This window comes from Typopeltis vanoorti, chromosome 3 (genome assembly GCF_054136105.1).
Source record: "Typopeltis vanoorti isolate ZY-2024b chromosome 3, IOZ_Tvanoo_1.0, whole genome shotgun sequence".
NCBI lineage: Eukaryota > Metazoa > Arthropoda > Arachnida > Uropygi > Thelyphonidae > Typopeltis > Typopeltis vanoorti.
In genome coordinates, this window is record NC_143551.1 from 16,646,765 (window position 1) to 16,661,844 (window position 15,080).

The 15,080-nt window shown below is 34.3% G+C and overlaps 1 protein-coding gene across 1 annotated transcript; it reads left to right on the top strand.

Moving 5' to 3' along the window:
* Nucleotides 1–104: 104 nt before the first annotated feature.
* Nucleotides 105–14,846, top strand: LOC150107955 (uncharacterized). The gene is made up of 6 exons (XM_090390567.1): nt 105–422; nt 6,138–6,196; nt 7,434–7,547; nt 12,385–12,480; nt 13,254–13,280; nt 14,228–14,846. The coding sequence occupies exons 1-6, from the start codon at nt 311–313 to the stop codon at nt 14,711–14,713; spliced, it is 894 nt and encodes a 297-aa protein (XP_090246693.1). The 5' UTR covers nt 105–310; the 3' UTR covers nt 14,714–14,846.
* Nucleotides 14,847–15,080: the final 234 nt, after the last annotated feature.

The following is a 15,080-nucleotide window of genomic DNA, read 5'->3' on the forward strand; positions in this document are numbered from 1 at the left end:
TCATGTAATTGACACTGACGGAATGATTTACATATATAAATATGTAGAAGCAGATGGTAAATTCTCATATGCCTTATCACACCAGCGATTTAGCACATTCGGGACAGGAGCATCTCTTGCGTGAATTTTATCTTCAAGGTGGCCTATTTTCATCTCATAGATCATATTTTGTCACTCGAGACATGAAGAGACTTTGCGCCTGACATTCATCGAAGATAGCTTTAGTCGAAGGTGACCTTTAAAAGAATCGAATTCTGATAATATTAGCTTTACAAAAATTCCACTGCCGCATAGCAGAGCACCAGGAACAATGACGAATATATGCAAAGCGTTCGCATTTGCGATCTTTTGTTTGTCCAATTTCCGACCCACCGACGGCAAGAATCATGATTTGACCACTTTGCTTCTAGAAAATCTATGTGGTAAGTACCAAGAAATTATCACTGTATCCTTTAATTACCGAGAATATAAGTTTATAGACTGTTAACGTGCTTTTAGAATTCGAAGTAAATTTAGGATTTCAGCGAGAGTTGAAATCCTATTTGATATCGTATTTTAAAGAAATGGTCATCGTTTTTCGTATGCAGGGCGAGATTCGGTTTAATTGAATGTTTCGGCTACTGACTAATGCAAGGGCAAACAGATCCGTGGCGAGATACTCGCAGTAGAAATTCAGAAACTGAAACGTTTTAATATATTTTTAAAATTATTGACTACGTGTGTGTGAGTGTAAATAAGTCAGACGGAAAACTCATTTTTGCCTTGCATTTTTACCTAATGGATTATGTGCAGCCGATATTATGTGCAATATGAAAAAAAGGGAACAACCCGGAATATGGGGGTCTCCCTTTTCCCCAACTCTAGCCAATTACTTTATGGAACATTTCAAACAACATATTCTGGACGTTATTTCACCTAAACCATCGGTTTGGTACAGATACGTTGCGATGCTGTATGGAACTCCTCTTTGTCTGATTTTCGTGAATTTCTTAGAAAAATTAATTCATTAACCAAAGAATCATATTTACCCTAGAAGTAGAAGACAACAACTGTCTTCCTTTTCTGGATGTTCTCAATCTACATCAACTAAATGGCAGTTTACAGTTCTCAGTATATAGAACGCCAACTCATGCTGGAATACTGGTAAATTCTAATTCTCATCATCACCCTTGTCAGAAATATGGTGTAATCAAATCCTTAGTTGACAGAGCTCAATAAATTTCTTCTACAGATTTACGTTTAAACAAAGAAATGTTTATTATCAGAACTACCTTTAGTTTAAATGATTATAATACAAAACTATCAAAAATAATCAATAATTATGGCTGTCGTCCCTAATCCTCCTCGAGAAGAAATTTACAGAATTTCTATTCCACATGTTAACACTTTCATTGCCAAGCTGAAAATTGGAATTTCGTGTGGTGGCCAACTTTTTTTTATTAGCTTATTTAGGTAACGACGTTCACGCGATAACGCGTGATCGGCCGTTTGGTGAGAGCTCGCATCGCGCGATATCGCGTGATTGGCACTGAACGTGTTAAGGGAGTTTCTGAAAAAAAAAGCAAGATTACTTATGCAGGTTAATGTAGAAGTTGCTTTTCGTCCAGTTCGCAAACTTAATACATTCTTTATCTCACTAAAAGACAAATGTCTTTCTCTATCTTATCCTGGAATTTATAGAATCCCCTGCTCTTGTGGCTGATCTTATTATGGACAAACTGGTTGATCTGCACAAATTTGTCTGGAAGAACATCAGGAATACATTTCTCTTAACGAACCCAACAAATCCGGTTTAGCAAACCACGCTTTATCTACAAGACATAGAATTCAGTAGAACAAAACCAAAGTGTCACAAAAGTTACTTTTTTTAAAGAAAGACTCAACAAAGAAAGCTATGAAGCACACCACATTCCCATCCGAATCTGAACAAAAACGATTGCCTAAAACGTTTTCAATTTTGGGAAGTTATATTAACCAATACTCACCATTCATCTGTTCCATGATTGTAATTAAATTTTGTTTATAATTTATTATTATTATTATTATTATTATTATTATTATTATTATTATTATTATTAAGTGAAACCTCCAGGGAGTCAGAGACTCATAGAGGGAGTTCACATACTACACACACCAGCTATCATACTTATTCTTGAATTCATTCACACTGCTTGCACTCACAACATCCAATGACAATCCAATCCAATCACGCACCACCCTCTGAGAGAAAAATCTAGCCCCCACACCCTTCTTGGGGGCCTTAATTCTCAGCTTCCAAGGATGCACTCTCGTCCTTTCCGACCCTCATAAATTGAAAAATTCCATCAATTGAAATCCTATATGATCCTTTTAGAAGTTTGTAAGTCTCAATCATATCACCCTTCTTTCTCCTATTTGCTAGTGTCTGCAGTCTACAAATTCTCAATCTGTCTTCATAATTAGTATTCCGCAATTTGATCTCATTTTTAACACTGTCCTTTCTACTCTTTCCAATATATCAGACTCACAACGGAAACCAGGAGACCAGACCTGCCACAATAGTCCTGGTGAGGTCTTATCAAGGCCTTGAAAAGAGGCAAATAACATCCTTATCTTTACATGTGAACGTTCATTTCAGCATTGCAATTATCTTTTGTGTTGCATTTGCAATCTTTGCCACATGGTCCCTAAACTTCAACTTCCTATCTATTAACACTCCAAGATCCCTAGCATCATCAGTTTCTTCTAGCCCAATCCCACCAATATAATACGACATTGGATGTCTAATCATGCCGAAGTGAATGAGTTTACATTTACTGACATTGAACTGACACACATTTTACCATGCCCACAATACCAGCCTATTCAAATCACTCTGCAAAGACTGCATATCAGCAGCATTCCTGATTACTATACTTATCTTTGCATATCAACAAATAACTATATGTCGCTTGTCAAATCCTTTCCAATATCATTAATGTACAGATTGAATAACAGTGGACCTTAAACCTTGCAGATTCAGATCCCCTGTAGACCACTTTTTTGATATGTCAGTCAGCCATCCTCTTATCCATGCTAATATTGTATAACCCAAACCCATTTTCTCCAATTTATGCAGTAGTCTGTCATGTTGTATTCTGTCTAAAGCCTTAGTAAAATCCAAAAGTATCATGGTGTATCCATTCCCCACGTCTAGTTCAATGATAACATGTTATAGAATGTGAGCACTAAAACATGACCTTTCCTTAGTAAACCCATGTGGTTCATTGCAAAGTAGAGATTCACTGTCAGCCCATTTCTGAATGCGAGCCCTAATCAATTTTTCCAAAATCTTCACCACCACTCTTGAGATACTAATTGGTCGATAGTTGGATACATTGGTCTTTGCACCACCCTTGTGCAATGGAATTACCATCCATTCCTTACATTCCTGGAGAATCTTCCCTGTTCTGAGACTCATATTAAACATCCTAGTCAAAGGAATGGCCAGTTCAGCTGAACACTCGTTAAGCACACGTGCTGATGTTCCATCAGTGCCTATTGCTGAATTCTTATTCAGTGCGAGAAACAGCTCTAATACCTCGGACTCACACACTTGCGTTTCTTCATCTAGTGAAGAGGTAAGAGTGAGCTCAATGTTGCGTTCACTAGGTTGATAGCTTTTAACGAAATGGACACTCATTAACTGAACAACCTCTTCGGCATCTGGAACCCTTACGCCATCTGGACTTAGAAGAGTTATCCTTTCATATTCATTCTTTCTTTTGCTTGCAGCATATCGATAAAATTCTTGTAGGTTGTCTTTCGCACGCAGAGCCAGTTTATTTTCATAATCAGACTTTGCTTTCCGTACAACATTTGTGACTAATCTAGCCTGCTGCTTTTAACGTTCATAAAGGACGTCATCCTTATGCAAACGGTATTCCTTCCACATCGTCCTTTTCTTGCGAATCTCTTGCTTAATAGATTCGTAATTATTATTTAAAAATTAAAACCAATTGAAAAATCAATTAAAAATTGATTTAGTTCATTAATTATTTAAAAATAATTAATGAACTAAATCACTTTATTGTAATTTATTTTGAATATCTATGCACGTGGAGGCTGGTCTCCTACAGCCAATATTGCACATGATATCACGTGATTTCAATTAAATTATTCTTTTTTTTGAATTTTCCTATAATTATATGGACAATGGCTATGAAATTTAGCCGAAAATGTGACAATAAAAATATTAAACGTAAGTATTTCTGGTATTAATATTTTATAATGAAGCCAGCAAATATAGTGTACAAAAACCAGATATTGAACGGGATAAGCAAGAGAGAGGTATATTATTATTATTTTATTTTATATTTGACAACTGTGTGCATGTGTCAAGATTATCACACGTTCTGTTACGAACATTCTCATCGTGAGATGAGACTTCATATGAATCGAATCGGTTCTTTGTGGGTGATGAATTCTGATCAAACTTGAAGACCTCATCAAGACTAAATATTTCACTTCCCCCATAAAGTAAAAGTGAGTTTTGAAGTCACTCATACTTAAATATGTAAAAATAATATTACGCTTTGATGAATGCGTATCTGAATTAATTTCTTGATTCAATTCACTGGTTAATATAAGGACATTATTAGCAGCAGGTATGAGGTTTTAAGCAATTCGCTTTTTAATCAAGAAACAGTACTTACTGTATTTGTACAGGCACTGCAGCCAAGAATCGGTATATGTTACGAATCAGGAATAAGAGGAAAGTTAAAACCGAGATCACTGTTTTTACTAATTTTGATATTTCTGGAATACATTTAGATATTTTTAGCGTGGAACATAAAACAGTATCTTTAAAGGACAAGTTCCTTGGTAAGGCATCCTATCAAAATGACATGATATTTGTCCTTCGGCTGTAACAACTAGTAGAATCAAATCACGTCTGGGAAGCAAGACACCTTTATAAGAGCTGTTCGATTATAGATACTAATGTCTCATAAGGTTACCTTCACCTGGTTTTCCCTTTCGGTCGTTTCCGACAGTAGGTGACTTCGTAGTCAATGCCCACAAAGTATTTCTGGTGAGATTTTTGCAGGGTAGTTCACCATTGCTTTCCCCAGTCCCACAATTTATCAGGGCTCGGGACTGGCATATGCCTGGGACGTATTCCTGCACGTAGTGCAAGACCAAGATAACTCATGGTAAAAGTTGTAAAAACATGTAAAAGTCTTGCACTACGTGCAGGGTCAGCTACACTTGCAACACTTGCAGGCGCAAAAACTTGACTAGTTTGTCTGTTTGCTTACTTGGGAAACGGAGTAAAACCAGGTTTATTATACCCAAGGTAAAATACTTTCTACATTTATATCTTCTCCTGAGATTTATTTAATAAGGTTAAAACACCTTATGGTAACTTGTTCTGGTAAAATACTTATAAGCTCTGTATTACTAAAATCTTGGTATTTCTAGCCTGGCTCCCACTGATGAGACCTCAATAAAGGTCGAAACCGGTCTGGGTAGTGGCCCCTTGCCTTTAATACAAAGCATCATACATCTCCTCCAGGAGATGTGCTTTGCATTAAGGGTAAATATTAAGATTGGTGATCAGAGCTTATTCTACTTTTACCATGAGTTGCCTTGGACTTGCACCATGTGCAGGATCAGCTAGACTTGCAACCGACAAAGTCCCAAGCAAGCAAACTTGACTTATTTGTCTGTTTGCTTACTTGGGAAATGGAGTAAAACCAGGTTTAAAAATAGCTTGGTATTTTTAACATTTATTATACCCAAGGTAAAATACTTTCTTTCTCTCTCTCTCTCTCTCTCTCTCTCTCTCTATATATATATATATATATATATATATATGATGATCTCACAAAAGGACATTAATCACAATCATCCGTGCCCAAGGCCGGATACGAACCCGCGAGCTTTTGGTTGGAAAGCATATACTTGAGCCACTTGTACAAATACGTCGGCGGTCTTGTTGTAAATTGTTTGTTTCAAATAACTTTTACAGAATGGACAACGTATTTTATTTTCGAATCACCTTAGAGTTATATTACAACTATTTCATGCTTGATGACGACAAAGAAAAATGCAACTTGTAAATATAATCTTGTTCAAGTGATATATGAATTAATGCTAGTTTAAATGACTACTTTCAGATATTTTAGCTCCAGTAAGAGACTTTTTGTGTTTAGAAGAGCGACTGATAGAATTTCCGGTAAGTATTTTACTTTTTTTTTACTATTTACTTTTGTTGTCAAGTTGTACACGCTTCTATTATGAATTGCGCACACACCTAGTTACTTTGCATTTTCAGAATACCACGCAACAAATAATGTTAGTCGAGTTATTAGTAATGAGTGGCACGTGTCTGACTGCGTTCATATCAGCGCTCTGCGGTGATGCAAGGTTATCGTAATGTAATCATTATTCTGAAAATACGCCAGCAGTAGACCCACCGGTAACTGCTAACCCTAAAAGGAGAGATTTAACTCATACAGACTAGAAGTGTCCCCATATGGTGAATTCAAGTTTATTTAAATTAAGAAGAATATTCTTTTGCATATTCTTCTTACTTTTAACCTTAATTAATCCCTATAGAAAGTAACAGGAAATAAATCCAGTTTCGTTTAGTCATTTTTGTATTTGTATTTGTTGAATATGACAGTTTTTTTAGAGAATATTTGTAAGAAGAAGAATGCTATAAATACATTTGCGACCAACTGGAGAAGAAATGAAACAGAAAATGCTCAAAAAGAGAGACCTCAAAAACAAGAAAAATTAAAAAGGATTCCCATGGCCAATGGATCAATACATCTGCTTTAATCATCAATCATATTCAAGAAATCTTAAGAAATGCATATAATCTCCTTAAATAATTAATTAAATTAATTATTAAATGTGAGAATCATTTGTTCTTTCACAGTCATATATTTTGATTTTCGAAATTGCTCAGAGAGCTCATGAAAATACAACCTGCGGCATTGGAGTTATCCATGGTATTGCATATTGCACTAGTTAAAAGGCACGAGTCAAATATTCATAACTGAAGGCTCATCGTGTACAACATTCTAATAAAAGAGATCTATAACATTTTTGTTGCATTTCTTTCCATCTAATAATGTGATATAAAATTAACTCCCAACGAATAACAGTGTAATATACTGCATATTTCTGTCTTAGTAATAATTTAGTAATAATAAAATTCACAAAATCCAAGAAAACAAGTTCAAATCCTTCTCGTGAAAGAACTAAAAGTTAATTTCTCTGGATTTAACAAATAATCAGAAAATTATGTTTTCTGTTTATTTTTCTCACGTTTTTATGGCCTTCTGAGAATATTTGACAACAATTTTTAATCCAAGTGTATTCCAACAGATGTCGATTAAACTCTGAATGAAAATGTAAAAATGTCTTACATTTTTGATAGTTTTAATAGTTTCTTTTATTTTCAGTTAGTGCAGATATTCCAACAATGCGTTGTGGGCGTTGGAACGAAGTTATTGGCACTTGAAGACCTGATTACATATCAGTGCCAGTTTATCCATGGAGAACATATCGTACCAGAGGTAAAATCCTTTCTTCACTGTGTAATATACGATCTTTCTTTATGAACCCAGAGAAATTTATTGGAAAAGTAAACTAACCGATCTCGGTGGAGGGATTGCTTATTCTCCCTCCCCTCCCCCTTGATCTTAACTACCGCATTCTATTGGCGCTATGAAGCAGCCAGACAAACATAGTAGTAGTAGTAACACATCTATATAACTATACTTGCAGTGTTACCGGGGTAGAAATCTTAAGTAATAGTTTACGTTTCGTACTTCATCCTACCAGATGTTTCGAAAACGAATTCATTATTAAAATACAAACGAAATTAGATGGCAAGGCCTCATTAAAGAGATTTTCTTTAAGAAACTAAATGGTAGTATTAATATTACAATTAGCGACAAGATCGCCCACCTCATCTTATTATGCAACAAATAGTTAAAAAAAAGCAACCAAATTTTTATTATTAGACGATTTCAGAGGAGTGATTTTACAGTCACGTTAAATACAAAATAAAAAGATTATCATGATGAAATTCTTAACAACTCTAAACAGAAAATTAGAGTGAATTCTTCTACGAACATTAATAAAATGCTTTATCACTGCAAAATCTTAAATAGAATAAAATTCTTAATTTAACCAAGTAAAGAATACTGTCCCGTATACCATTATTTATCCCTCGTTTTTGGTCAGGGGAAAATTTTATAAACCTGGTTATCCGATACGAGCTGTCACTTCGTATAAATATACGTCTCGCTCCCGTCCCCACTTGTGCTAAATATGATCAAAAATTAATATTCAAGCAGTGTTTTGTTAGTTCCAGTTATAATTCGATTTCTTAATTCCAGTTTAAACGCTGATGGCTTTGCTGTTGTTGTTAGTGTATGGGAATATCCAGGATACCAGAATTGGCATTTGGATTGGAGATGAGGTAAAGGTCACAAGTTACTACTTCCTAGCTGGAGCAATGCATGCTGTCATCATTCCCTGAAGTGTTCCATGTCTGGAATTATGTGTGGTCACGGGCAAGTTTGCCTGTTTTCAGAGATAAAAAAACAACCTGAGTTTCCAGTAGGAAAAAACCTTCCACTTTTACTAAAGGTTCCTCTCGTTATTCAGAAATCGATGCTTATTTTGTTCTTATAAAAGACTAAAGCTTTTCTCAAGATAATATGCTTTATTCTTTGATGCAATGTCATTATATAAAGTGTTCAAGTTACGAATACACTGTTGTCCATTTTTGCTAATTAACGATATAACAGACACTCATAGAACCACTACTAAATTAACATCCCCTGATACTTTCTTGCTCACAGTTAAATCAACAAACAAATGCGACTATGATATCAGCCGCATTCTAATTCTTCAGCGGCTAGAATTTTGGAATTCTAGCCGTTCAAGACATTAGTGGTCAACCCACTGAATTATTTCTAACTTATTGTAGTTTCAATTAGTTTTCTTTCCCTTTCCACTGGCATTTCTTTCTTTCTGAGGAATACTGGAAATGAATGTGCTGATCTTAGAGTATCAGATGAGTTCAATAGTTTCTCCCACATATTAAAAGTCGCTATTGAATAGGAACAGAATAAATCTTTGAAATATAAGACCTACTAGCAACAAGATTTTCCTTCCCAAAATCATATAAAATTTAAAACAATATGCATTTTTATCGTCTGTATTGTATCAAAATCAGCCATTTTAAACAGTTTGAATACGAGGGTGGGCTGAAAAGTTCTCGGCCTCGACTGTAGATGGCAACAATACCGGAAAATGTTTTTTTTTCTACGTTGGTAAATCTGTCATAAGCATTGACGTGAAATTGCAAGTCATTCTATCGAGTAATTTGTTTCATACAGCTGTCTGAAGCAAAAGTGTTGTCTGTATCCCTTGAAATGGATAAAATTGAGTATCAAGCGGTTATAAAATTCTCTGTAAAGGAAGGTTTAACGGCAAAGGAAATTCGTCCCAAGTTCATAAACGTTTATGGGCACTCTTCCCCTTCGTTTTCGACAATTACGAAATAGGCTGCGAGTTTAAACGTGGGCGTACCAACCTTGAAGATGATCCACGTGAAGGACGTCCAAAAAGTGTAACAACACCAGAAATCATTGATCAAGTGCGTGATATGTTATGCGACGATGCGAGTCAAAGTACGTGAAATTGCTGAGACTATAGGCATTTCAAAAGAACGTGTAGGATATATTTTGCATGAAGAAAGAATTGGAAATGAAAAAGGTTTTCGCAAGATGGGTGCCGCGCTTGCTCACAGATTAAAAAACACCCTGGCATGAAAATCTCTGAACAGAGCTTGGAGCGTTTTAACAAGAATAAAATTGATTTTGTGCATCGATTTATTACTATGGATGAGACTTGAATTCACCATTACACACCAGAATCCAAACAGCAGTCAGAACAGTGGACAGAGTCAGTTGTTCAGCGCCAAAGAAGACAAAGTCAGTTCCATCAACAGGAAAGGTCATGGCATCGGTGTTTTGGGATGCTAAAGGCATTTTGTTTATTAATTATCTTGAAAATGGAAACAATAACCTTGGAATATTATTACGATCTTTTAAACAGCTGAGACGAAAATATTCGTGAGAAAAGACCTGTTTTGCAGAAGAAAAAAATCATCTTTCATCAGGACAATGCACCTGCCCACAAAGGTGTTTTGGCAATGGAGAAATTAAGGGATCTGCACTATGATTTGTTGGAAGATCCATCCTATTCCCCAGATTTGGCTCCCTCTGATTTCTATCTCTTCCCAAAACTAAACCTATATTTTAAAACCGTTAGAGTCAGAGCAGCTGAATAATTTTGATATTCTTACAGTACACCAGCTAAAGAAAGCAGTTCTTTCTTGCATTAAAATCAAAGCATAACGTTGTGTTTACGACAGTCATAACTGTAGAATCGGTTAAGAACTTTAGCATGACCAGATATTTTTTAATGTCTTAATATAATAGAATTCCACTCCGTTTGGAGAATGGTGAAGAGACATTGTTGAAGACAGTGATTACACAAAGCAGCAATGCTAAATAGAACAACAGAAATGCAAAAAAGCAACTAACGAAATTGCTGCTGATTAACTGCAAATGATCTTTAGTAATGTGCCGCCAGAGACTGGAAAGATTCCAAAACAATGCAATGACAGAATAACTATAATTCCATAAAAAGATCTCAAGAAAAGCGAAATACGATTTTGAATAAGAATTAATAATTGAAATAGAAAGGTTATTAAGGAATGGGCACGTTGGTTTTAGAACAGGTGGGAGTCTAGTACATCTCATTTTACTTTAAGTAATATCAGTGAACAAACTATAGAATTTAGAAGCTCGTTATAACTAAATTTTAGATTTTGCCAAAACATTTCACAGTATTGATAGAGAGACTTTATGAATAATTATTAGATGCCATGCAATGCATAATGGAAATAAAATGGAAAACAAAAGCTGAATAGTTTGAGATATGGGCTGGTGTTAGGGTTGCTAGATTTTGGAAAACCAAATACGGGACATGGATCAGCCATGGCCTTTATTCGGTTTTTCGAATACAGGACATGGCTGATTTGGGCCGGTCTGAAAATATTATAGGAATAACTTTGCTGCTGCAATCATTAGAGTTAAAAGAATGACGATGCTTTATGCCATGAAATGCCATAGTTATTTGGGCAGCAATAACTTTCTTACATTGCTGGTATTTGGTTTTACAAAATAAGTATCAATACTTTTGGAACTGGAACTGGAAATGTTCAATTTGTGTTTCTGTATGTTAATGTGTTGTGTAATATCCGATCATGTCCCATACGCCGGTCTACAGATTTTGAATTCAACTTCGTCGTTATGTTTTCTTTTTTGCAATAAAATTCCATTTTTTTTCGAATAATCATCGTATAATCATTGAATAATTAATAAAGAAAATTAATTTACCTTTAATTATATATTTCATACGTTAACCAAATATCGCACATTCGAAAAAGGAGAGATATTAGTTTTTAATTATTGCAAAAACATTCACGTACTGTACCGATACCGCACCTCACAATATCCAAATAAGAACTGTTTGAAAATAAGCAAATACAGAAATATAAATAAAATAAACTAAATAAAAAATAAAAAAATTAATTAAAAAAAATACTAAATAAAAAGCGACCAATGGAAGGGACCGTCGCCACCATGCCGCCACCGTAAACTGTAAACACAATTATTCGAAAAGAATATTGAAAATTATAATTGCTTAACATAATATTTATAATTTTATATTTTCATTAAAATACGGGACATTGGATTATAAGGAACGTTGCAGGTATAAGAGGAGGAATAAATGAAACCATATATCCATAAATTAAAAAAAACTGAAATAAATAAATAATCTGTGGTCTCTTTTCGCATTAATAGGAACATGCGAAACATTTCATTTTTGTCTTAAATTTTAGAAATCGGCGACAATCGATTCCAATGTCAGTCATCATCAGTAGTTGAGTTCAGTACTTCTGACGATTTGTAGACTTTTGATAAAATTACGGCAGACAATTGCTGATATCTGGTGTTGCTAAACCAAGCTTGCTGTATGAAGCAGAGTTAGTTCTATATCCACGTTTTCTGAGTTTGGTACTATAAATCAAGTTTCGACATGGCTTATAGTACCAAAGATTGATCAGAAATAAATTAGCTAATAAAGTTTGTGAATAAACGAACACCACAGCATTCATTTAATAAGTGATTCCGTTTTATTCTTGAATCAATTAACGAAAAGGATCATTAAAAGATTTTGTGAAAAAAAAACTTCGAATTCTAGTCTTAGTCTGTTAGGCAGTGGTATGTAATGTAACATAAAATTATTATTATTTTCTCACTGCAGAGTCATTTTCAAGCAAACCAGTGCATCTTCGACGGCATAATGGAGAATGGAATGTTTCTACAAAATGTCTTAAAAATACTTTTCAGCGTAGTTAAGGTACGAATAATTTTCTTGTATAATTTGATTTTCTAATACATCTATCATTTTCTAGTTTCAAAAATTACCAAATGAATAACGCAATATAAAATGTGAAATACAATCAAGTAAAAATTCGTAGTTCTCTGAAATCAGACTTTTACTTAAACACTTGCATTATTTTTTGTAATCAATAAAATAATAAGATTGCCAATTAATATTTTATATATATTTTTCACGAAACAGTTTTGTATATTGGATGTGGCTATTTGAAATTACAGCCGAAACATTTAAGGCTATGAAACCAGCGTATTATGTCAATAAAACGAGTGTGTTTTTTTTCTAGCCACTTTTCTAGCCATTTTTCTCGTTGCCACGAGACCGCTAACTCACCTTTAGCTGAAAAAGCCTTTATAAAATGAAATTGCATATTCTAGACGCGATTCGACTCCAGATCGTTGCTAGGTTGTCTCCGAATTCAGGTAGTATGTGTCACAATGTTTTGACAATACTCTTATTTCAGATACACTAAACTACGAACATATGTTCTGTTGCAACAGCATATGGGGGCTGCTAGGAAACTTGAATGTTTAATATTTTACGTAACGATAATGTCGTTTCTAGTCAATTTAGTTTAAACATATACTCATGAAATAAATTGCTTTCTTCAGTTTTTAATTCTTTATGAGCTTACATATTTATTAGACATATCAATGGTCAATGTTTTGTTTTAAATTAATAATTACGTTTAAATTAATTCTGTTTAAAGTAATACCTTCTTTTATTTCTTGCAGCAATGTGAAAGCAATCCACCACATTTGGTGAGTACCTTATTGGTTATTGGTTTAAAAGATTCGAGAAATTGCAACACACTCACAACTAAAAATATTTATTTTTTCTCTGTTGCAACAGCATCTGAGGCCTGTTATGAACGTCCAATATTACGTAGCGCTAATTACAGTAAGGCTATATTACCGTATACAACTATAACATCATAAATTATGTTACAGTATTAAAAAATACTTCAGCATTTTTGTAACAATGAGGAGTCTTAAAATGTTGAAAATTATGGTTAACGTAATGGATTAGTCCTATTAAAATTATCTTCCAGTAAAGATTAAAAAAAGACTTAAGATTAAAAAGCGAAAACAGAAAGTTAAAGATTTAGGACAGCCTGCCTATCATACAACCGTCACCTCTAGTCTAATATACAGTAATTAAATAAACAACAAAGGTTTAATTTATTAGATATCTGTTACATCCCTTAGATAAATCGTAGAATTTTATGAAAGCGGTACTGACTCTATAATAGATATAGTCCTCAAAAAAAAAGTGGCATTTTAATTATGTATGACTTTTTTTAACAAAATAATGCATTTCATTTTGTTCAACTCAGCTTTTCAGCTCAAATGGCTTCGCCACTAATTAATCTTCAAAATTTTTTCGAAAGCTTTTTCTTGGTGTTCTACGAATGATAGTTTTTGGTAATTTTTCAAAATCTGATCTGATAAAACTTTCCCTGTCACAGAACCATTAAAAATCTACTGCAAATGCTACTAAGTAGTGGTTATAAGTATAAAATGCTTTCCTAACTTTGTACAGTTCTACTCGCTTAAAATGTGAATTTGCATAAAAGTGGAGAATAAAGAATTCATTTTTGAAATCATACCATATTATTATAGTTCATACTTTGATTAGCTAAACCAAAGTAGTTGTTCTAAAGAGAGTAAAATCTTTATTTAATGGTCACACTTATATTTTCTTTCAGGCAAAACCTGAATTAAATGAACATCGTATAAATAACACCAAGCTACTGGACGCAGCACCATTCCAGACCACAGCAGTAGATGATTACTTACATCGTTATCGTGATCATCATCAACCACAGCCACAGTATCCACCTGTATACCAAACTCATCCAGGATGGCACGGACATATTACAACGGGAGATTCAAATAGCCCAAATTTTCGAGGTGGCTATCCACCCCCAGATGTAGTCCCGCCACAGCCACAAACACATCCAATGCCAATTTTCGATTATCATCACCCATATAATTTACCTTGGGAAGGAGCCTTCGTAGGAGCACAAATGTCCTTTCCTAGTTCTCAATATCCACAACGTCAACGAAGACATACGGATTTATTGTATTTCTTGTTTCGCTCTGATCCAAAGAACAGGGAACCAACTGTTTCGCATATTTATGTGGATCAAGCCGTTTCTCGCCCATCATCAAAAACAAGGGTATTCATGTAGTTTCTATGACAGAGATTGTAACTGTTCGCCAGTTTGTCAGGCTTATATAATACCTGTTTTTTTAACACATTATTCTGTGAAATCAGTCACTTGAGAATAAGTAAAACAGAATAAAATCAAAAGTTTCTCACGATATGTTTATAGTACCACATAGATACATATATACCCAATCATAAATAAGCAGCGACGAATCCACAGAATATCAAATTGATCTTTAAACCATTTCATTACAATCGCACTACACACATACAGTATATGTTAATCAAAACAAACGAATCAAACAGAAAACAGCATTTGCTTTCTACTTATCAAAATGCCAACTAAAAAAAAAGTAAGCGCTAAAAGGTATTCGAGTTAAAAATGCAGA